This window comes from Oncorhynchus clarkii, chromosome 10 (genome assembly GCF_045791955.1).
Source record: "Oncorhynchus clarkii lewisi isolate Uvic-CL-2024 chromosome 10, UVic_Ocla_1.0, whole genome shotgun sequence".
NCBI lineage: Eukaryota > Metazoa > Chordata > Actinopteri > Salmoniformes > Salmonidae > Oncorhynchus > Oncorhynchus clarkii.
In genome coordinates, this window is record NC_092156.1 from 17,713,737 (window position 1) to 17,737,479 (window position 23,743).

General features: G+C 42.9%; 1 protein-coding gene across 2 annotated transcripts in view; it reads left to right on the top strand.

The window, feature by feature from the left end:
• The window catches only part of LOC139418077 (transmembrane protein 132E), a 346,265-nt gene that overhangs the window by 237,117 nt on the left and 85,405 nt on the right, over positions 1-23,743 (top strand). Inside the window, exons 1-2 of one of the 2 annotated variants that reach the window (XM_071167251.1) lie at positions 16,715-16,796; positions 17,489-18,428. In XM_071167251.1, coding sequence (XP_071023352.1) covers positions 16,718-16,796; positions 17,489-18,428 — 1,019 coding nt within the window. In that variant the 5' untranslated portion in view covers positions 16,715-16,717. Of the gene's footprint in view, positions 1-16,714; positions 16,797-17,488; positions 18,429-23,743 lie in introns of those variants that run through there. The other variant, XM_071167249.1, reaches the window with a different exon arrangement.

The following is a 23,743-nucleotide window of genomic DNA, read 5'->3' on the forward strand; positions in this document are numbered from 1 at the left end:
GCACGGGCGCAGAACTCCATTCTTCTTCACAGAAAATAATCTCGAGGAGGCGGGTGAAGTGGAGGACCAAATGTACCCCTGATGCAGGGATTCATCGAAATATGTCTCTATAGCCGTTGTCTCCGCTTGCGACAGGGGATACACTTGACTCCTGGGAAGTGCAGCGTCTACCAGGAGATTTATCGCACAATCCCCCCTTCGATGGGGTGTTAATTGAGTCACCTTTTTACAGAAGGGGGAGCCAAATCGGCATATTCTGGGGGGATGCGCACGGTAGGGACCTGGTCTGGACTTTCCACCGTGGTAGCACCAACGGAAACCCCTACACACCTCCCCGAACACTCTCGCAACCACCCCGTGAGAGCCCTCTGTTGCCATGAAATGGTGGGGCCATGACGAGCTAATCAGGGAAGGCCTAGTACCACGGGAAGTGCAGGAGACTCAATGAGGAAGAGACTGATTCTCTCCTCGTGACCCCCCTGCATCACCATGGCCAGGGAGATGATGGCTTCCCTGATTAGCCCGGACCCCTAATGGTCGACTATACAGAGCGTGTACCGGGAAAGTTCTAACCACAGGAATAATGGGGATCCCTAAACTAAGGGCGAGTGCTCTGTCGTTAAAATTCCCAGTCGCGCCTGAATTGACGAGCGCCTTATGCTGGGAATGCGGGGAAAAATCAGGAAAACAAACAGGTACAAACAGTTGGACAACAGAGGACTCTGGATGAGAGTGGTGCAGACTCACCTGGGGTGATGCCAGAGTGCCCTGCCTGCTGCCTCGATTCCCAGAGGGACCAACTCGGCATCGACCGGCAGTGTGCCCTCTGCGGCCACAGATGGTGCACGTGAAAGCACCTCCTTCAGCCTCCCTATGCGCAGCCCCTCCCAGCTCCATGGGCTCCGGAGCGGAGGTGCTGGAAGATGGAACCGACAGAGCCCTCTCTGGACGTCCGCGGGTGACCAGCAGGTTATCCAACCGGATGGACAAATCCACCAGTTGGTCAAAAGTGAAGGTGGCATCCCTGCAGGCTAACTCCCATCGGACGTCCTCGAGCAGGCTGCATTGGAAGTGGTCGATAAGGGCCCTGTCGTTCCATCCTGCTCCGGCGGCCAAGGTCTGGAATTCCAGTGTGAACTCCTGGGCGCTCCTCCTCCCCTGCCTCAAGTGGAAGAGCCGTTCCCCCGCCGCTCTACCTTCTGGCAGATGGTCGAAGATGGCCCGGGTATATGGCGGAAGTGGTCCAACGCCGTGTCTCCTTCACCCCACACAGCGTTTGCCTACTCTAGAGCTCTCCCCTAGATAAGACGAGGGTGGACACCCTCTCCCTTCCTGAGGGAGCTGGGTGAACAGTGGCCAGGTATAGGTCCAGCTGTAATAGGAACCCCTGGCACCGTGCTGCCGTCCCATCATACTCCCTGGGAAGGGAGAGACGCATCCCACTGGGACTGGATCCAGGAGGGACGGGTAGAGGTAACCCCGGTTGCGCTGGTCGAGGCGCTGGAGAAACTTCCTGTTTCTCCCAGTGGCCATGGTCTGGACAACGCGATCCATTGTAACACCAAGATGTTGCAGCATTGCCGAGTGTTCCCGAATGCGCTCCTCGACTTTTCTGACCGGGGTACCTGCTCCTGCTGACTCCATGGGTGGTGTAGAATTCTGTCAAGGGTGTGCGTACTGGTAGCGGAGTCAGGTGCAGGAGAGCAGAGAGTTGTGAACAGGCGCACACAACAGGCGCACACAACGGACGCCACTGTGTCAAAACCTCCAGCCAATTGGCACAAGTGCATAAAGCGCAAATAGTCACAATAATTATGTTCAAACAAATAAACATACCTCGTGACAAAACACGGAATAATACGAACACCAGTTTGGCGTGTCAAAATTGACACATAACACAAACAATTCTACACAAAGACATGAGGGGGAACAGAGGAATAAATGCATGCAGTGTCATTAGAGAATGAAAACCAGGTGTGCAGGGAACAAGACAAAACAAATGGATAAATGAAGAATGGAGCGGCGATGACTAGAAAGCCGGTGACGTCGACCGCCGAACGCCGCCCGAACAAGGAGAGGAGCCGACTTCGGTGGAAGTCGTGACAATGGTTCATGAAAGTTTAATGCGGTACCATTTCCATAATGGAGAAACAAACCAAAAATGCTCTTACAATATGAACAATACATTCCACAAACAACACACTTTTACACAACATTTACATTAGCGTTTTTGATCCATCAAAAGCATGAGAATTTCTACCAGAATAGTTGATTACGTGGCATCCCATAGCTTGCTAATGTGGCAAAAGATTAACTAATATTAGCCAGCACAAACAGTGGAGCTAGTCTACAGCTAATAACGTCATATCGATTGTAAACTTCAGAACATCAATTACAACACAAATATCCATTCAGTACATATTCAAAATAATTAGAAAGATATCTGAAACAAGACCAATCTTGAAACACAGTTCTCAACACAGTTCTCAAACACAGTTCTCACACTTCTCTTTCCAGCTAGGTGCTACGTTTTACGTTGTTTCTTGGGTGCTTGGACAACCTTAACAAAATGTTTTCCTTTTCCTCTCTCGCGCCCGTTTCTCATTTGCCCTTGGCGCGTAACCAGAGAAGGCAAAAAACACCTGCTCTCAAAAGAAAAGTCACACTAAACTGTCAAATATACAGTGAGTATAGAAAGCTCATACAAGGAAATAAAAGTCCAAATATGGAGCAGACATTGTGATTGGACACTCGTTTTAGTGGTTAATTTACACTCTCCAAAACATTTGATGGTGATCGAGATCCTCAGCATCTGCGAGAACAGAATGTGCATTGTTTGTTTTTGACTATGAAATCTCAAACCATTCTTTCCTCAACAGTAGCTATTAGCATCGCTATGGTCTCCTGTGTAGGCGCTCAGGAAGGCTTATCCACATGTAATGGACCGAAAACAAGGGCGCAACACTCTTCCCTACTGTGGCCATTTAGAGAACAAAGCTCAGTCCAGCATATGACATCCACTTTGCAAAGCATTCATGTTAGTCAGATCCTTAGAATCCTCTATTCCCTGGTCTCAGCCATTTGATTAAAAGACAAACAGCGCTGCAGTGGCAAATTCCCCTCCTATCCATTTTTCAAACCTATGGCTTTAATATCTCCCTTGATGGCCTATTGTAAGTGAACGCTAACCTAGATGCTCCTTTAAGCGGAGGGCCCCATTGCGCTTCATTAGCCCTCAGTACAAAGTGTTAACCCAAACCTTTGTAGCGTAGCAGGCAAATGGCTCAGGAAAGAGGGCTTTTGTATCCCTCCATATCGCGATGGGCTCTACATAAAAGTTATATTTATTTAGAGTGCTCTTAAGTTGAAACCTTGGACTCTATTGTTCTTTGCTCTCAATCAATAAAACATATGCTCCTCTTGCAAGCATTTCATGAATATTTAATCTAACTTTTTGCTTCCTTTTATCTGCCGGTCTCTCTAAAGAAAGAAATCTTCCCCAACCATTGACTTTGAATATTTAGCTTTTATCCACCTCATTTGAAGCGGGAAAAGGTAAACTTGAAAGCACAGGAGCTAGGTTAATATATGTGACTCACCACCTGGATTCGGTCTTATGTAGCAACATTTGAATTTCTTTTTTTTACATTGGATAAACGTAGAGACTCAGAGCTACAGAATGGTATATCATACACAGCATTTGAGGAAACAATGGGAAAGTAATTCTGCTTTGAAAGTTGTTCAACTTGTCAACTCACGTTTGAGAGAACCGTCTTTCAATGTTTTGCTACAACTATTGGAGAGCCCTTCTTTGTCTACACCCATTCAGCATTATTCACACCCTCTTAAGCCTTAGCCCACCCATCTCTTTAAGGGTAGATAACAGTACACTTGAAATTAAACAAATTTCTGTTAAAATTAGAAACTTGTAATATCTGAATATCTTACCTGTCTGATGCCATGCATGGTTACCTTAGTTTGTCGATGTTATCCATACTGGTGTTTTTTCCATCTCCTTAGCTATCATACTCGAATTCCACTGATTTCAAAACTCGGTCCTCCAGAAAGTGGAGAGCATACACATAATGTTAGCTTGTGAGCCAGCTAGCTAACAGTATACTTTAACTTGACATTAGATTTATGCAGTATTACTACACAATACTTTTATTTAAAAAGCCGCATTCGACACTATTACCTAAACGTACTGACCAGCTCAAATAAACAGACGCGTGCTATATGGTAGACCAATCAAAACTCATCTCTTGGCATGTCCAGCCCACTCATTATCTCAGACAATCATGGCTAGCAGGAAGGTTGCTCCTTTTTTCTGTGGCTAAACCAATCAGGCTTGTAATTTAACAATTTTATTCGTATTTACATATGGCATACACGTTTGATGAAAGTTCATGAAAGTTCACATGTTCGAGAAGGCATTTCTGCCAAAAAAACGCATTTTGATAAAAACATTATTTTACATTCAAACAGCTCTCCTGTGAAGTCATGACTTGCGACATATACCTAGTTTCCTGAATCGGATCACATATTGGCACGTATTGTACCAACCACCCGATCTTCTACAGTTTACAGCACTGTCTTTTTGTTGAATCACGTGACATTCTCTTTTCATCAAATTAATTCCCTCTACCATTGTACAAAGGTTTCCTAGTTAATGTCTGCTTCCAGAAAGGTTTGACCCAAATGGAAACAAATAATGAAAATGCTGCTGTTGCCTTGTTAATATTACCACTTAGCAGCATTCGTCTGGAAGGGCACAATTTCAGTCCCTTCCAGTCCAATGAATTTCACCACATACAGTCAGAGAATTCTAATGCAGCACAACAGGGAATTTGGTAATTGTTTAAATTTCATTATGCCTTTTGCTTCAAATAGTAGGTAACCTAAGATGTAGTAAGATGAATGACATAATGTGTAGTAGGACAATATGTTCCAGAAGAAACAAGGTTTACCAACCTGCAGATGATTGAACTCAACAATCTTATGTAAATCAGCTCTACATTTCAGGAGGTAGTAAGTCATTGGTGTTAGGTACGGTTCTCCACTAACCGTCTTTGAAGGTTTTCATATGTTTCCATCTGTCTTACCCTCAAATCTTGGACTAACGGGAAAGACATATATTAGAGCTTGTCGTAGGGTCTTTGAATAGTCACAAGGAATCTGGATAAATAGGCTTCCTTTCCCAAAGTGAGTAAACTGTATTTTCCCCTTGACTTTCACCTTCCACATCTCCCACCCACTGATGACAGGTGGTAATCCATTGACAAAAAGGATGTTTCCAAGGATTACAATAGTCCTGGGTCTAACACTCTCAATGTTGGAGATCCCATTAGGGATTACTGACACTGTCTGTGTCAGGTCAACTGGGATCAGCAGTTAGCCTTGTTAGAGGCCGTTATAATCAATGATATTCCACTGACATCACTGCTTTTAAGCAGAAATAAAAAATGATCAGCACGTGCTTATGAATTGAGTCAAAAATATGTCTCTTGATGACTCCATATCTGTAATTGTCACAGAGCGTACAGTATGTGTGCTGGTTCAGTGTAGTGTAGTGTAGATACATTCAATACACAGTAGACCTCAATACAGTTCATGAACCATACTGTTACTCCCTTTGCTCAAACCAAAGTACCCCTCTGGCACAAACCTCAGTGCCCGATCCTTAACCATCATAGGATATCTAGGCTAATTAACTGAACTCCTGTTGAGGTGACCTCCATTACTGCCCAATCCTCTACTACCTACACGCTTGTGTCAGAACAAACAACCTTAACCTCAAAAGCCACCTCATCAAAGCCCTGCTTACAGTGTTTACCAGTGGTTATAACTTATTTATCAAGGATATAGCATCATGTCCTTCATTTCATACCAAATCACCCTTCAGGTCTCTTGCCAGATACACAGTTTATTCAGTGAAGTTCTAAAGGGTTGGCAAATTGTCTGATCAGATCTCCAATTATGTACCAGAGAAGGGTCCAAGGAAGCCTCCTTGCTCTCCGCGTGGGCTTTGGTTCACTACACAGACACGATCCTCTGTAGACTGTCTTTTATCTGCTAGATGAACAGATGTCTGATAACCCAACTGGCAACTACACAACAGCCGGGCATTCGCAGACACATGCCCAAGACTTTGAAAATCATTGCCATTTCTCCAAATGGTTTTGGACAACCACTTGCCTCCGTGGCACATATTGCAACTTGTTAATAATAGTTAGCGCTCTCTTCAAAAAAAAAACATTTATGCACCCAGTTTATGTGCTTGATTTTAGGTTGATCAATTGTTTATTATTCTGACAGGTAAATACTATTTTCTCTAAGTAACCTCTAACTTTTTTTTCAGTCAGAGTGAGTTCTGTCCATGGTTTTCCCGATCCAGAAAGTGAACTCGCGGCCCATAATAGCACTTGCTGATAGAACAAGAAGCTAGCCTATGACTCGATGACTGCCAGTTGACTTTAGATCTCAGCGACGGTGTCATCATTGCACAATGGTTAGGCCTACTAGCGAACTCAGCAGATTTGCACACGTTTACAGTACATTTGCACTGCCACAGATTGTGAGATCCTGCTATTTTTTCAAAAGCATAGGACCACTGCAAATGTTGTTCTTGCCCTAAAGCTAATAAAGAGAGCATGAAATGGCATTGTCAGACTGCACTAAAACCATCTGAACCATGAGCACAGCATTTCCATTCTTCATAGTACATAAGTTATATATACGTCCATTTTCTGGAAAAAGTGCTGTCCGTGGGATTTAGCTGAAAAAGAAGTCAAAGCTTTCCTTGCTCATTCAAAAACGTTTTTCTTTCTCTAACCCAGACTAGGCCCATTCAGTGGATGGGTTTAAGTGGAGCCCCATATGTTGACCCAGGCAAATCAAATTCCTCCTAACATGTGGCCATGGAAACGGAGAGTGGATAGGTATTCCGGAATTGGGGGTCTTGTTCTCAAGCCAAGGCAAGGACAAATGTTCTTGGTACCCCTGGTTGTTATGGTGATCTGGCAGGGAGGTTTGGAGTCCATCACCATGAGAACAAGCAAACTAAAAGCTGTGTGTGTGTGAGAGCGAAGGAGTTTGAAACAAAGATATATTTTCCTCCCACCCAAGAGCACAGAGGCTCAAAATCCATCGGCTAAAAATCCCCCACTCGATCTGGGGACAGGGCATTACATTGTGAAGGGTTTCTTTACAATATACAGGGTTTTCCTGAATAGCTCCCAGCAATTGCAAAGCTAATGAAATAACGTTTTTTTTGTTGCAACTTATTGTGAATGAGTTTATTTTTGCATAGGAAGTTATTGTTACAAACGTGGGTAAGTTATATCTTAGTACCACTATATGTCTTTCAAATATACCCAATATACACAACCGTTCAAAAGTTTGGGGTCACTTAGAAATGGCCTTGTTTTTGAAAGAAAAGCCCATTTTTTGTCCATTAAAATATCAAATTGATCAGAAATACAGTGTAAACATTGTTAATGTTGTAAATGACTATTGTAGCTGGAAACTTTTATCAGCAACCATCACTCCTGTGTTCCAATGGCACATTGTGTTAGCTAATCCAAGTTTATCATTTTAAAAGGCTAATTGATCATTAGAAAACTCTTTTGAAATTATGTTAGCACAGCTGAAAACTGTTGTGCTGATTAAAGGTGCAATACAACTGGCCTTCTTTAGACTAGTTGAGTATTTGGAGCGTTAGCATTTGTGGGTTCGATTACAGGCTCAAAATGGCTAGAAACAAATAACTTTCTACTGATGCTTGTCAGTCTATTCTTATCTGAGAAATGAAGGCTATTCCATTCAAGAAATTGCCAAGCAACTGAAGAACTCGTACAACGCTGTGTACAATTCGTTTTTCAGTAGGACCGATTGGAGTAATGGCTACCTCTGTATTTTACACGAGAATCTCTCTGCATCAGGTGACCACTTGCGCAATGTAGCAGCTTACGGGTATTCTTCAACATAAATGCATAAAACTACGTCACAATGCTGTAGACACCTTCGGGAATACGGAGAAAGAGTAATCTGGTTGATAGCCCATTTACTGCTCAATAGGGGCTCATTGGAACGCAGCGCTTTCAAAACATGGGGCACTTCCGGATTGGATTTTTCTCAGGCTTTCGCCTGCAACATCAGTTCTGTTATACTCACAGACAATATTTTTACAGTTTTGGAAACGTTAGTGTTTTCTATCCTAAGCTGTCAATTATATGCATATTCTAGCATCTTGTCCTGACAAAATATCCCGTTTACTACGGGAACGTTTTTTTTCCAAAAATGAAAATACTGCCCCCTAGTCACAACAGGTTAATTCTGAATCATCGAACTAGATTTGTTTTAATCTCGTGTGAGGGTGATAGCAGACAGCTTCTCTGTATGAAGGTGAAAGCAATGCATTTCTGGTGTAATCAATTATCAACCTCCGCAGAAACCCTTTCAGTCAATGGGCTCATTAGAGTTCCCAGTGGACTAGCTCTATCCATATTGCTTTCTCTTTCCTTGCTCATTAAGCAGTCTTCAATGTGAAATCAATCCTAAATTTGTGTGTGTGTGTGTGTGTGTGTGTGTGTGTGTGTGTGTGTGTGTGTGTGTGTGTGTGTGTGTGTGTGTGTGTGTGTGTGTGTGTGTGTGTGTGTGTGTGTGTGTGTGTGTGTGTGTGTGTGTGTGTGAGTGAGAGAGAGTGAGAGAGAGGGTCAGAAGGTTGGTTGTTTTAGATCACAATACTTTTTGTGCTAATTAAATCAAATCAAATCAAATGTATTTATAAAGCCCTTAGTACATCAGCTGATATCTCAAAGTGCTGTACAGAAACCCAGCCTAAAACCCCAAACAGCAAGCAATGCAGGTGTAGAAGCACGGTGGCTAGGAAAAACTCCCTAGAAAGGCCAAAACCTATGAAGAAACCTAGAGAGGAACCAGGCTATGTGGGGTGGCCAGTTCTCTTCTGGTGGTGCCGGGTGGAGATTATAACAGAACATGGCCAAGATGTTCAAATGTTCATAAATGACCAGCATGGTCAAATAATAATAATCACAGGCAGAACAGTTGAAACTGGAGCAGCAGCACGGCCAGGTGGACTGGGGACAGCAAGGAGTCATCATGTCTGGTAGTCCTGAGGCATGGTCCTAGGGCTCAGGTCCTCCGAGAGAGAGAAAGAAAGAGAGAAAAAGAGAAAATTTTCATTCTTACTGCAAAGTAATAGTTTTGTCTCGCTCCCGAAATTTTGACTGATCGATTTTAGGCTAATTGAATAATGCCCAAAGAAACATCATATAACATAATTGACTTTTTTGGGCCAGGCCTCAAAGGTGGAAACACAAAGAGCAAAATGTTGAGCCTAACACTGGAGCTTAGCCTGATGGTGGAAATGCACCAGGATTTCCCTCCACCTTTATAGCCTATAGTAACACAAGTATTACAGTCATGGAATTGTAATTGGCAGATATTTTCTTACAACAATGAACGTATATACCCGATGGGTTGGACGATTCTCTTCTCATCATTCATCTTTAAAAAACGTATACTAAAAACGTTGAAATCAATCAATCCGCCATCGTTAACACAATGGAAAAAAATCATATTATTTATTATTTAAAAATTGAAAGTGTGTGGGCTATGGAGAGAAACAAAATGATGCGATTTCCAGGCCATGTGGCGTAAAGTGATGCGGGCGCTGGAGATGGGGGTGTGCTAGTAGGCCTGGGCATGTGTGATGTAGTCATTTGTATGTTTATGTTATGTATTGTTTATAAAATGTAAATTAAATCTTTAATATATATATACACATACTGAACAAAAATATAAATAAATAAATCTATGGATTTCACATGAGTGGGCAGAGGCACAGCCATGGGTGGGCTTTGGAGGGCATAGATCTACCCACTTGGGAGCCAGACCCACCCACTGGAGAGCCAGGCCCACCCACTGGGGAGCCAGAACCAATCAGAATGAGTTTTACGGACAGAAATACCCCTCAGTTTCATCAGCTGTCCGGGTGGCTGGTCTCAAACGATCCCGCAGGTAAAGAAGCCGGATGTGGAGGTCCAAAAACATAAAGTTATCCTCTTTTCTACCTGTATTCTGTTCCCCATTCTTACAATGACACTTTTATTGTGCACATAGGTATTCAATATGCATAGGTCCATGAGCAAACAGCTCTGTTTCTCTTGGAGCATACAGGAACCAAATGGGTATTTCACTGTTACTGTCTGCGATATGGCATGTCATCTGCCTCCATGAAAGCTTCACTATTTTCCCAGTTTCTGTACTTAACCAGCTCTGTTCTGGTTCTATTCTGTATTTTTGAGCCTGTAAATGTGTAATGGTCTGACCCGAACGTGCCCAATTGCTGAATGTGTATAACAATCGGTGTCAGCGATGGGGTTTCAAATATCCATCTCATTCTAATGGTATTATGTTGCAGTTTTTTTCTATTAATGATGGCGATTAGGGATACATTAATCTGTACCTCATCATTTTAGAGGCAGCTCAAGATGAAATCTGCTTACTTGCCCCGATACCCTTTGTGTGTGATGGGATTGTCAACACACACAACTCTGAAATGCACTAAATCAGTTTAAAATGTGTTTGAATCAGGTGTTCCACATCCCAGATAAAAACAGTATGTCATTTTGAATAACACAAGCAATGACAAGGCAACAACAAGCTTTGTTTAGCTGGTAGGTAGCTAGCTAGCTACAAACATATTTTGATTCTTAAAACATGAACATCTCATAGTACAATTTTACATCTTACTTTTAAGTCTTGTAAAATGACTGACATGTTGTGTTTTGTCTATCAGACATAATAAAGTGAAAACATACATTTCTGGCATTGATGAAAATAGACAATCCCCAGGGATGGGGGGAAAGAATGAATGTAACTCCACCCATGTTTGAAGTGTAAATTTGGACTTTGGAATTCTACCATAACAGCAACTTTGTCTACACTTTGTGTTGCTGTCAACATAAATCGAAATGTTAATGCAAATTGTTTTAAAGGATTCCTTTATATACATTGCTGTGACAAAGTATTTTCCCCCTTCCTGATTTCTTATTTTTTTGCACATTTGTCAAATGTAAATGTTTCACAAAGATAACCCAAGTAAACACAAAATGCAGTTTTTAATTGATGATTTTATTTACTAAGGGAATAAAGCTATCTGAACCCTCATGGCCCTATGTGAAAAAGTAATGGCCCCCTAAACCTAATAACTGGTTGTGCCATCCTCAGCAGCAACAACTGCAATCAAGCGTTTGCGATAACTGGCAATAATTCTTTCACATCGCTGTGGAGGAATTTTGGCCCACTCTTCTTTGCAGAATTGTTTTAATTCAGCCACACTGGAGGGTTTTTGAGCATGAACCGCCTTTTTAAGGTCACGCCACATCATCTCAATCGGATTCAAGTCCGGACTCCAAAACCATTTGCAGAACCTTCATTTTGTTTTTTTTTAAGCCATTCAGAGGTGGACTTGCTGGTCTGTTTTGGATCATTGTCCTGCTGCAGAACCCAAGTGCGCTTCAGCTTGAGGTCACGAACTGATGGCCGGACATTCTCCTTCAGGATGTTTTGGTAGAGACCAGAATTCATGGTTCCATCAATCACAGCAAGTCGTCCAGGTCCTGAAGCAGCAAAGCAGCCCATCACACTACCACCACCATATTTGACTGTTGGTATAATGTTCCTTTTCTGAAATCCTGTGTTACTTTTACTTTTGACGTACACCTTCCAAAAAGTTCAACTTTTGTCTCGTCAGTCCACAGAATATTTTCCCAAAAGTCTTGGGGATCATCAAGATGTTTTTTGCTGGCTCTCACCGTGGTTCGCTGGAGTCCCAAAGCTTTAGAAATGGCTTTGTAACCCTTTCCAGACTGATAGATGTCAATTACTTTGTTTCTCATCTGTCCCTGAATTTATTTGAATCGCGGCATGATGTCTTGCTTTTTGAGATCTTTTGGCCTACTTCACTTTTTTCAGACAGGTTATTTTTAAGGGATTTCTTGATTCAACAGTGCTGGCAGTAATCAGGCCTGGGTGTGGCTAGTGCAATTGAACTCCAAAAAATGTGATTAACCACAGTAAATGCATGATTTAACAAGGGGAGGCGATTACTTTGTCCCATAGGGCCATGACGGTTCGGATAGCTTTTTTCCCTTAATAAATAAAAGTATCACTTAAAAACTGCATTTTGTGTTTACTTGGGTTATCTTTGTGTAATATTACAATTTGTTTGATGATCTGAAACATTTAAGTGTGACAAATGTGCAAAAACATAAGAAATCAGGAAGGGGGGCAAATACTTTTTCACAGCACTGTAGATACCTATTGCTTAGCAATATGGAGGAACATTTGTAACTTTTCATACGACTCATGAATATTCAACAGCTGCACAAGTGGCCATATCATTGTCTCTGAGAAATGTGATTTGGAAAATATCTTTAGAACATTAGAATATTGAGCAGCAAGCACAGACTACTAATATTTTGTAACGCTCGTCCTCTTCTTCTGACGAGGAGTAAGAGATGTCGGACCAATGTGCAGCGTGGTAAGTGTCCATAACGATGCTTTATTTACATGAACACTAAACTACAAAATAACAACGTGAATAACCGAAACAAATGAAACAGTCCCGTGTGAAACTGACACAGGAAACAATCACCCACAAATCAAAAGTGAAACCAGGCTACCTAAGTATGGTTCTCAATCAGGGACAACGATTGACAGCTGCCTCTGATTGAGAACCATACCAGGCCACAACACAGAAATCCCAAATCATAGAAAATGGAACATAGACAACCCACCCAACTCACACCCTGACCATACTAAACAAAGACATAACAACAGAACTAAGGTCAGAACGTGACATACTTGCTTTGCTCAGTTTGACATCAGCCGTTTTTATTTTACATTGTGAAATGTTTCTATGTAGTGATTGACTGAGGTCTATGAAATATGCATACCTTTGTTTTTCAACCTCAATACTTTATAAGATCGATATTCTGCACAATGTAAAATTGCGTAAGACATTTAGGATCGATGGGAATGCTCCGATGACAGAGACATTAGTATATTGGTGAAGACGCTGCCGTTCACTTTAAACGCTTGAGCAACCTTTCCTTCCCCTGTCATTGAAGAGGCATTTATTCATTTAACCTACCTTGCTCTCCCATTAATTTCTCTGCATATTTTAACCTGCGCCACTCAGCTCATAACAGCCAGTGTCTATATTTTCAATGACTTTGACAGGCTGCTTTATATCTACAACTGTTAGTGCTGAGCGAATATCCAACTTTTTGGGTGAGGGTGTTATTAAACAAAACTGATTGACCGACGTCGGTTCAATTACCTGAATTCCAAAGTGCCGTTTCAATTAAAGAGAAATAAAATAATTCACGAAAGAAAACAGAGAAATCAAGTCAAGAACTATTTGGGACACAATTTTAAAAATACATTTTACCCCCTTTTCCTTTCATGATTTCCAATTGCGATCCAATTACAATCTTGTCTCATCACTGCAACTCCCCAACTTGCTCGGTAGAGGCAAAGGTCAGGTCATGCGTCCTCCGAAACATGACCCTCCAAACCGTGCTTCTTACCATTTTGTAGTATACACAACTGAAATATTGTATTATTTCATAGTAATTTCCTAATTGTCTATTGATTTCTACCCCATGTGGACCTGACAGAGACAATGGAATATTTTCACTATTTCACTATTTTTGGCTTTGGAATTTCCATAAAAAAATGTCCATTAAAAAATGACTGTAACTTCTTTATTTCATAGTACATTTCATGTAAAAAAAATGTTTGTTTCAAAACCAAAATTGAAAACGGTTATTATTTTTTAATAATCAAACTGAAACAAAAAAAAGTATTAATCGCTCAACACTAGCCACAGTAGCCTTTTCATGGCATCAGCAAACCAGCGCTGTTACTTAAACAGAGAATAATGTACTCCCTTGTAGATGTACGTTTTTCTCACATCACTCATTAATAAGCTAGAGTATGTTTATATAGCATGTTCCCTCGTCAGTGTCGGCCTATTTCACAGAAACTGTGATTTGCACATTTCAAAAGCGCAAGTGGCAAATTGAACCCCCACCAGAGAAAAGGAGGCACAACAAAAATGCCAGCACCCTACTCTAACATATAACTTTCCCTGCAGCATTCGCCCTCCAATGTGTAAACAAATACCATTGGAGGCAATGGAGCTTTGATGGGAGATGAGGGGTGCTACAAAGTAGGCAGGTTTGCCAGGAAATTATGTTGCTGTGTTTGTACTGATATAACAGACATTACAACATTAATTACATATTTGCTGTGGGTTTCGTTTTCAGGATACTGTGCCGTGCTGTGTCTGTGAACTAATACCCAGACATGAGACACCAAAAGCCTCAAAGCAAATGCCCAGTTTTTTATGCAAATCAACTTATTTGCAACCATTGTTTGTTATGCTAACTCCTATCTAGCTAATGCAGCAGACTGTCTGAGTTGTGGCCATTGAGCAAGTGATTAGCATAAAGTAGCAAGATCAAACAGATCCAGCTTTATGTCATTCTAGCCCTCTGCAAATGATTAGTTTCACTGATGTCTACATTTCATCACTTTTTGTCAATAAATAAACCCTCAAATTATAAATTGACTTGATGCATCCTAACAAGTTGGAGGATAAGAGAAGGTCATTTCTGCATTATATTATGTAATATTATCTTTTTTTATCTTACATGGGGAGAAATGTAATCTTGAGGGAGAAATGGTTTGCAACATAATAGTACACACTAAGCTGAGTGAAATGGCCCCAACCTTAACAACCAATAGTGGGCAAAATGTTTCATTAATCCCCATCAGGGCAAATGTTCTGATAGATGGAAAGAGCCCTGAGGTGATGCTAGCTAGTGCTACACATTCATTTCCCCCACCCAACAGATGTGTATCATGTTAACAGAGCATGCAACAGGAAGAGAAGCCACTAAATTTGGCCCTTAGGTCTAATAGGAAGCCAAATGGTAATAGGGGAGGGGGAAACTATCAGATTTCCATTTGTAAGCCCCATCTGCTCCCCCATCCCCACCGCACTTTGATACAGCAGCAACAAAAAAAGGAAGAGCACCCCAGGTGAAGAGGGGAAGTACCCCAGTGCATCGTGGGCCATAAATCATGCCCCCTCAATCAGACCATAATGTGCCTCGGGCTGGAGTACACAGTAGGAGGGAGGGAGGAACGGGGAACTATACAAGAGCAATCGGTTGTGTGCATTACACGTGTTTAGAAAGGGGTGAAGAGACACTCAAGCAGCTAATGTGGTCTCGTAATGGAACAGCGTTGCTCTGCTCTGCAGAGATGAGAGTATCATGCCAGTCCCCTACAGAGGTACTTCATTGCCTGGCCCTCAGACGGTCAGAGTCGACCACACTGTGGGAGTGCACCATTTGTTTGACTAGAGCTGGGCGATATGGACAAAAATCCATATCGCGATAAATGGACCCATTTTTTCCCGATAATGCTAAATCAGCCATAAATTACATGAAATTATTTTTGAAGGAGGCTCAGACAACTCTGAGAAATGTACTGGTTCCTCAAGCAGATATGCAAAATCATCTGTAGTCCTTTGGGAAATCTGATACATGACTGAAAATAACTGATAAAAACAGTGCTCAAGAACATCTACCTCATTGCGAGATGGGAATTATTCCGTTTATCTTCTTGATGTGGAAATAAGTGAAACGGTTCGTGGTGGAATGAACAACAGTCCCCTTCATCTTTTTTTCGGCCTCCTGTTGAGCGTGATGCCGAGTGTAGGCCTGGCCCACACACACATCCAAGAATTCCCTTGTCTTTTATTGTAGGAATTCAAGCAACTTGTGATTTAGGGGGAAAAGTAGTCGAAATCCCCTAACCCTCCCCCTCCCCCTCCCCCACGTACCCTCATTCTCTTTCTCGGGGCCGTGGCAGAAGAAGAGAGGAGGAGAGTGAGGAGTAGAGGGAGAGCTAATTCGTCAATGATCTTTAGCTAATCCCCCCCTCTCTCCCGCTCACTCTCTTTGCCTGAAGGCATTCAAGTAATACATTCCTCCCCCATTCCCACCTCACCCCTCCCCTCCAACACATACAGACACTCGCTCACTCACTGACTCACACACAAACAGAAGAGCCTGCCTGAACACGTCCTGTGGGAGAGGATGAATCGAGCTGGAGATTTTTTTTCCTCGAGTGTGTGGTTCAAGAGTCCTTTGAGGCCTGTGTGTCTTAGCTCTGGCTGGGAGCTAAAATGGTGATTATAGACTGAGGCTAGGTGTGGCGAGACGGGGCGGTGTCAAGGCTTTGTCTACAGCATTAGACCCAGCTAGCGAGGAGGGGTTTGGTCTATAAGGGACTGCTGCCAGAGTGAAGCTGCATGTGGACTGGATTCAAAGAGCTTCTGTGTGTCTTTGCTGTGGACCACGACTGCACCAAAGGGAATAGAAGCAGAGGTTCAAGAACCTCTGTAGGTCCCCCACAGGCATGTGCTGCAGTGCAAGCAATTGAGACACTAAGAAATCTGTTCCAGTACAGTGAATATCTGTGGAGATATTTTTTTTACTGATGCTTGAGGATCGGTTAATTGTGTGACTGCAAACTCTCTACTGATGATTGGATATTCGCTTTTCAAAGGCTATTCAAGGAAATATACTTTCAATGCCAGGCCATTTGGAACATGGGACTTTTAATCTCTTATTTGGTCTGTCTGGAAAGGCTTTGGCACTTTTATGCCCTATTCTTGGTACTTCTGATAAGTATGTCACATCAATAGTGTTTCTTTATGACTGTGTCCTATGCCTGAGCAGATTGTATGTTATAGCTTGAGGGTATATGTTTTAAGTTGTTCTTTTCTCTGAGTTTGTGATTATATAACACGTTTTTGTTTGTTCCCACTTTATTTTGTCCTAAATTATCTCCCTATTTAACCCTATTTAGCTTTTACATTTTGTCCTCGTCAAATGTCTTGTTGTTTAAAAAAACTCTCCGTTTTGTCCAATCGTTAGCTTCTCAGTCAATTTTAAGACTGACTACTGGTGTGTTATTGAACTCGAGGAACAATCGATTGAGCGTGTTGTGTTGAGCTGTATCTTGTGAACAGCATGTATGATATAGATCAGTGGCCGGGCAGCTTATTAACGCGTACAAGCGTACAATGACCCAACCTGCCTGCAAGCCACTTGACACATACTGCCCCTTTATCAGATGATTAGTGTTCATTGACTGTTTGCATTTCATCCTTCTCTGACTGGGTGAGATGGTAAAATATGTCTGTCTGTCTGTCTGTCTGTCTGTCTGTCTGTCTGTCTGTCTGTCTGTCTGTGCGTGCGTGCGTGCGTGTGTGTGGCAGTTAAATGTAAAGAGCAGGTGAAAATTGCAAAGAAATAAATGACATGTTGCATTGTAAAGATTATAACCTTGTCCTCTCTCTCTCTTTCTCTCTGATCAGCATTTGCAGGGAAGGTATCCCCGACCAGCTCAGATGCTCTCCTCAGCTCTTCGGCAGTCACGTCCACCCCCACCCCTCCTGATGTCTACCTTCCCTCCAACTTTAAGCTCTCCAACGCCCAGCTGGCCTTCTTCCTGCGAGAGACCAGGTCCTCGGGCCAGAGCAGCGGTATCCCCACCAACGGACATCCTCTCCAGCGTTCCGAGAGCTTTGTGGTCTTTCAGACCAAGGAGCTTCCCGCCGTCAACATCACCTTTGGCCCGTTCGCCCAGGACCAGAGCCTGCCCAAGGACCTCCTTCAGCCCTCCAGCCCCCTGGACATCCCCGGGCGGCTGACAGTCAACTGGAAGGTCCGGGCCTTTATTGTCCAGTCAAGGGTGTTTTCCAGCAACCCTGTGGTCCAGGTGCTCTTCTACATAGCAGGTCGCGACTGGGATGACTTCAAGGTCCAGGACAAGCTGCCCTGCGTGAGGCTCCACGCCTTCCGTGACGTACGCGAGATCAAGACGTCGTGCCGCCTATGGGGGAACCTGGCCCAGTGCTTGGCCCAGCTGGAGTTGCCCCCCACCTGGTTCAATACCAATGTGGCCCCCCTGGGCCGGAGGAAAGGCTCCAGCGACAGCTTGGGCCTGGAGCTGAGTGTGGAGACCCTACAGACGGAGCTCTACTACACCCTCCACGACCCGGACAGAGGAGGGGAGTGCGGCGAGAGCTCGGGCCGCAGAGGAGGATCACAGGGTGAGCCGCCCTCTCAGCACCCCCTCCTCCGCATCGGTAGCATCAGCCTGTACCAGTCCAGCCAGGAGCAGTTGGTGGTGGACAAGCAGCTGGATAAGAACATGTTCCTGAGGTTGCCGGAGAAGCCGCTGAAGCCAGGCGAGACCCTCAACATCTTCCTCTACCTGGTGCCCAACTCCACCGTGGAGCAGTTCACCCTCAAGTAAGTGGGTATTTCAATGAATTTTCTGGATTCTTCGCATCATCTCTCCTAGGTCAGAGGGTAGGGACCTTAGACCTTCTCCTCCAATACAGTTAAGGAGGCAAGGAATCGCAGTGTGTGCTTTCATACGGAAATATGGTCAATGTGTTACTTACTGCCTTACATAAGCACTGTCCAAGCATTACTGACATAGTTGTTTATCGCCTTCTCCAGGGTTAACCCTAACGCTTTATTCAGGGTTAACCCTTCTCCAAGTTTAACCCTAACCCTTTATCCATGGTTAACCCTAACCCTTCTCCAAGGTTAACCCTAACCATTTATCCAAGGTTAACCCTAACCCTTTATCCACGGTTAACCCTAACCCTTCTCCAAGGTTAACCCTAACCCTCCTACAGGGTTAACTCTAACCCTTGTCCAGGGAGTTCACTCTTACCAATTATATGCATTAGATTATTTTCTTAAGACTAGGTAGAATTTAAAATCACTGATTTCTTCCCTCTCATTAGATTACTTTTACTGAGTCTGTAAAAGTGTCTTGTGGCAATTACCAAGGTAGGGAGTAATGTGAGAAAAAATATTTAAATAAGTCAACTTGAGTCATCTCAGTCCTTTGAAGTGGTGCCTATATGTTTTGAACAGAAACGTTTCCTTACATAAGTGCTGGAGCTTACGCAATTAAAAGACAATTGGGAGATGTTCTCTAGAATCATGAACGTCAAGCCATTTTGAAGTTTCTGTTTTTCAACATTCTGTAGAGGAAAAAATACACTTCTGGTTTGTATCCCATCTCTCTATTGAACACACACCTAGATGTTGATAACTGGAGGACTCAATTTCCCCTGTAACAGAGAGGCCTAGCTACTTCATTCCCTAGCGCTATAGATTCAACCGCCACAGTGAAGAAGTTAAAGGACTATATCATGTCAAATCTTTTTGAATCTCTCATGTAAGACTCGGCTCCAAAAACATGAGACGGAAGAGCGTTCAGCAGCCCCTCGAAAGAGCAGGCATAATGGGTAGTAATTGACATCTGTTCAAATTAAATTCCTCATGAGCTGACCCACTTCTTGTTGAATTAGAGCTTAGGGGATACGAGGCATGTCTCCTCTCCCTCGCCCCTGTGTTTCTCACTGTTCATCCTCTCCGTCAACATAATGGGAGGGTTAGAGTTCTCCGACGAAAGAAAATGATTATTTAAATCCATTAAAGCCTCGGGAAAATTAGCTTTCTTTTTCCACTCCCCTGAAGATGAGAAGAAATAGAGGGGGAGGGGCCCGATATTAAGCGAAAGCTGAGGCATGACGGCAAAACGCTTCGTAAACACGGCGCCCCCTAATCAAAATGGAAACTCTCAGACTTCAATTTAGGAATTCACTGTGAATTAATTAGACTTCAATAACTCATTAAGACAAACAGGAACAGGCAGTGCTATGATTTATGCAGGCAGGGATAGTGCATTAGAGTTATCTCCCCAGTTCAACATGAAAGACTCCTACTGCATAACCAACCCAAGGTGTGTGTGGGGACAAGCATGAGACGTGTGTATGTGCGTACTAGCATACGTATGTGCTGGATGTGTTTCCTGTGTATGTGTATAAAGGTATAAATTGTGGGCTGTCTTATGGAACTTATCCACACAACAGTCTTTTCACAAGGTAAAGGCTTTCCAGACTCCAAGGAGGACAGCCCCAAGCATTTGTATTCACATCATCACAGCCGTGTCTGCACCCAAGGAGACCCTCCCTCCCAAAAGATATCTTGTTCCAAGCGGTGTTCTGCCCAATCTCTCACCCTAACACTAGGCCTGTGATGATACCAGTATCGCAATACTTTTTCCATGGCTAAAGTGAAAACACAAAGCAGACCGAACTCTTAGTTCCTTTAAAAACCTGTTAAATATTTTGTGCTATAGCTTAGAAAATAGATACATTTGACTCTGGATGACTACGTAATGATGTTTGTTCCAACCTGTTTTCCTAAAGAAGTCATCCCAGCCCTACCTAACACTGTTGTCATATATAGATCAAGCATTTACTTTTAACTTCACCTCATCGGTGTCCATCCCATTCATAACAATTTCTAATGAATCCATTTTAGTGCCACTTTAGTGATGGAAATGCCAAATTAATTTTTTTTCACTGGTTTTCCATCCAGTTATATTGTATATGTTTCTGTACATAGTTAAAACATGGAGTAACAGGGCGGAGCTAGCATGTTGGAGTGAACGGCTGTGCGTGAGAGGTTCCTGCAACTTTTTTGCGAAATAATCTAATTTAACCTACTTTATGGCACTTTTTACAACAAACGTTTCTTTCTAATACAAGATTGTAACTTTTTATATGAAAATTCCGAGTAATAAGCGACCAAAGGCCAATAAATCCACAGCGGAGGCCTACTCCCCACTAAACAACGAGACAGACATGGCGGGAGGCACATGCAACAACGTGACACTTACAGAACTTACCCAGGCTTTGGGGGAGCTACGTGTTGCTATAGCTGAGGATCTCAAGGCCACTATTGCTGAACTGGACACCAAAATCGAGAGCATCATTCGAACGGTCGCTTCGCATGGCCAGAGTATTGTGGACCTTGAGAAAGCTTCTGAATTCAACGCTGGTAGGATCGACGAGTTAGAGAAGCTATGCACGTCATTGCAGGATACTGTGCAGAGGCTTTCTGTGAAAGTGGTGGACCTGGAGGGCCGATCCAGACGTAATAACCTTTGCGTTGTTGGTCTGGCAGGAGGGGTAGAGGCGGGCTCTCGCCCCACCGACTTCTTCGCCAAGCTATTGAAGGATGCAATGGGATCGGATGTTTTGGATTCGGATCCCCAGCTGGACCGCGCACATCGCTCCCTTGTCCCAGTGCCTGGATCGGGCAAACGTCCTCGCCCAGTAATCATCTGTTGTCACAGTTTCAAGACCAAGGATCTTATCCTGTGTGAAGCTCGAATGAGGGGCAACCTGTCACATAAAGGGCATCCATTCCGTGTCTATGAGGATTATGTGCCCGATGTGGCAAAGCATCGCGCCGACTACAGAGATGTCATGACCAAACTCTACAAACTCCATCTTCGCCCAGCCTTACTCTTCCCTGCAAGACTAAGAATTACCCCGCCTTCCGGTGAGAAGATTTGGCTCTCCTCGGTTTTGGATGCAGAGAAGTTTATCCGGGGATATACACCAATCCCCCGTACAGGTTAGAGTGCCTTGTTATTGCGTGTTAGGGTCTGCTCATGGACTCGAATCCATACTATACCATATTGAGTGAAAACGTATTAAACGGGCTCAACAAGGGCTACCGAACATGTAGGACGCTGAGCAGACCAATGGATGGCAGTCAGAGCTCTCAATTAACGTTACATTCACTTTCATCCCGGCTGTGCTCAGAGCGATGCATATTTTTTACTTCCAGGTTTGATCACTGACACCTTCGGACGGATATACTTATATTCCCCCACTTTTGTTTTGTTTCGTTATTTATTTTACAATCCTTACATTATTCTTACTACCATACCATTTATTTATTGCTTGCAGGGGACTGGGGGTGATGGTTGGGAGGGGGCAGACACCTGGTTAGCAGGTTGATGTTTTGTGCCGTTCTGCCTTTGTCTGGCCGTGGGCTTCTCTCCCGACTAGAGTCCCACCAGCCCTCTGTAGTGCTTATGTCTGTGTAGGTGTGCGTACATATAATTACTGTTTGTACTTTATTACTATTTTCTCTTAGCATTTTAGTATTATGTATGTGTATATTTTAAATCAGTGTAGATTGTTATTCTGGGGTATGAATGTTTGTATGTGTATATGTGCATATGGATGTATATACATATTCTTTAAATATATATTTTTATATATGATTTTTTTGTGTGGGTATGTATACATACATGTATATGTATGTATATGTGTGTGTGTGTGTGTGTGTGTGTATGTGTGTATGTATATATATATGTATATATACGTATGTGTATCTATATGTATGTATGTATGTATGTGTGTGTATGTATGTGTGTATGTATATGTGTATATATGTATGTATGTATGTATATATGTATGTATCTATGTGTGTATGTGTAGGTATGTATATGTATATACAGTGCCTTGCGAAAGTATTCGGCCCCCTTGAACTTTGCGACCTTTTGCCATATTTCAGGCTTCAAACATAAAGATATAAAACTGTATTTTTTTGTGAAGAATCAACAACAAGTGGGACACAATCATGAAGTGGAACGACATTTATTGGATATTTCAAACTTTTTTTACAAATCAAAAACTGAAAAAATGGGCATGCAAAATTATTCAGCCCCCTTAAGTTAATACTTTGTAGCGCCACCTTTTGCTGCGATTACAGCTGTAAGTCGCTTGGGGTATGTCTCTATCAGTTTTGCACATCGAGAGACTGACATTTTTTCCCATTCCTCCTTGCAAAACAGCTCGAGCTCAGTGAGGTTGGATGGAGAGCATTTGTGAACAGCAGTTTTCAGTTCTTTTCACAGATTCTCGATTGGATTCAGGTCTGGACTTTGACTTGGCCATTCTAACACCTGGATATGTTTATTTTTGAACCATTCCATTGTAGATTTTGCTTTATGTTTTGGATCATTGTCTTGTTGGAAGACAAATCTCCGTCCCAGTCTCAGGTCTTTTGCAGACTCCATCAGGTTTTCTTCCAGAATGGTCCTGTATTTGGCTCCATCCATCTTCCCATCAATTTTAACCATCTTCCCTGTCCCTGCTGAAGAAAAGCAGGCCCAAACCATGATGCTGCCACCACCATGTTTGACAGTGGGGATGGTGTGTTCAGCTGTGTTGCTTTTACGCCAAACATAACGTTTTGCATTGTTGCCAAAAAGTTCAATTTTGGTTTCATCTGACCAGAGCACCTTCTTCCACATGTTTGGTGTGTCTCCCAGGTGGCTTGTGGCAAACTTTAAACAACACTTTTTATGGATATCTTTAAGAAATGGCTTTCTTCTTGCCACTCTTCCATAAAGGCCAGATTTGTGCAATATACGACTGATTGTTGTCCTATGGACAGAGTTTCCCACCTCAGCTGTAGATCTCTGCAGTTCATTCAGAGTGATCATGGGCCTCTTGGCTGCATCTCTGATCAGTCTTCTCCTTGTATGAGCTGAAAGTTTAGAGGGACGGCCAGGTCTTGGTAGATTTGCAGTGGTCTGATACTCCTTCCATTTCAATATTATCGCTTGCACAGTGCTCCTTGGGATGTTTAAAGCATGGGAAATCTTTTTGTATCCAAATCCGTCTTTAAAATTCTTCACAACAGTATCTCGGACCTGCCTGGTGTGTTCCTTGTTC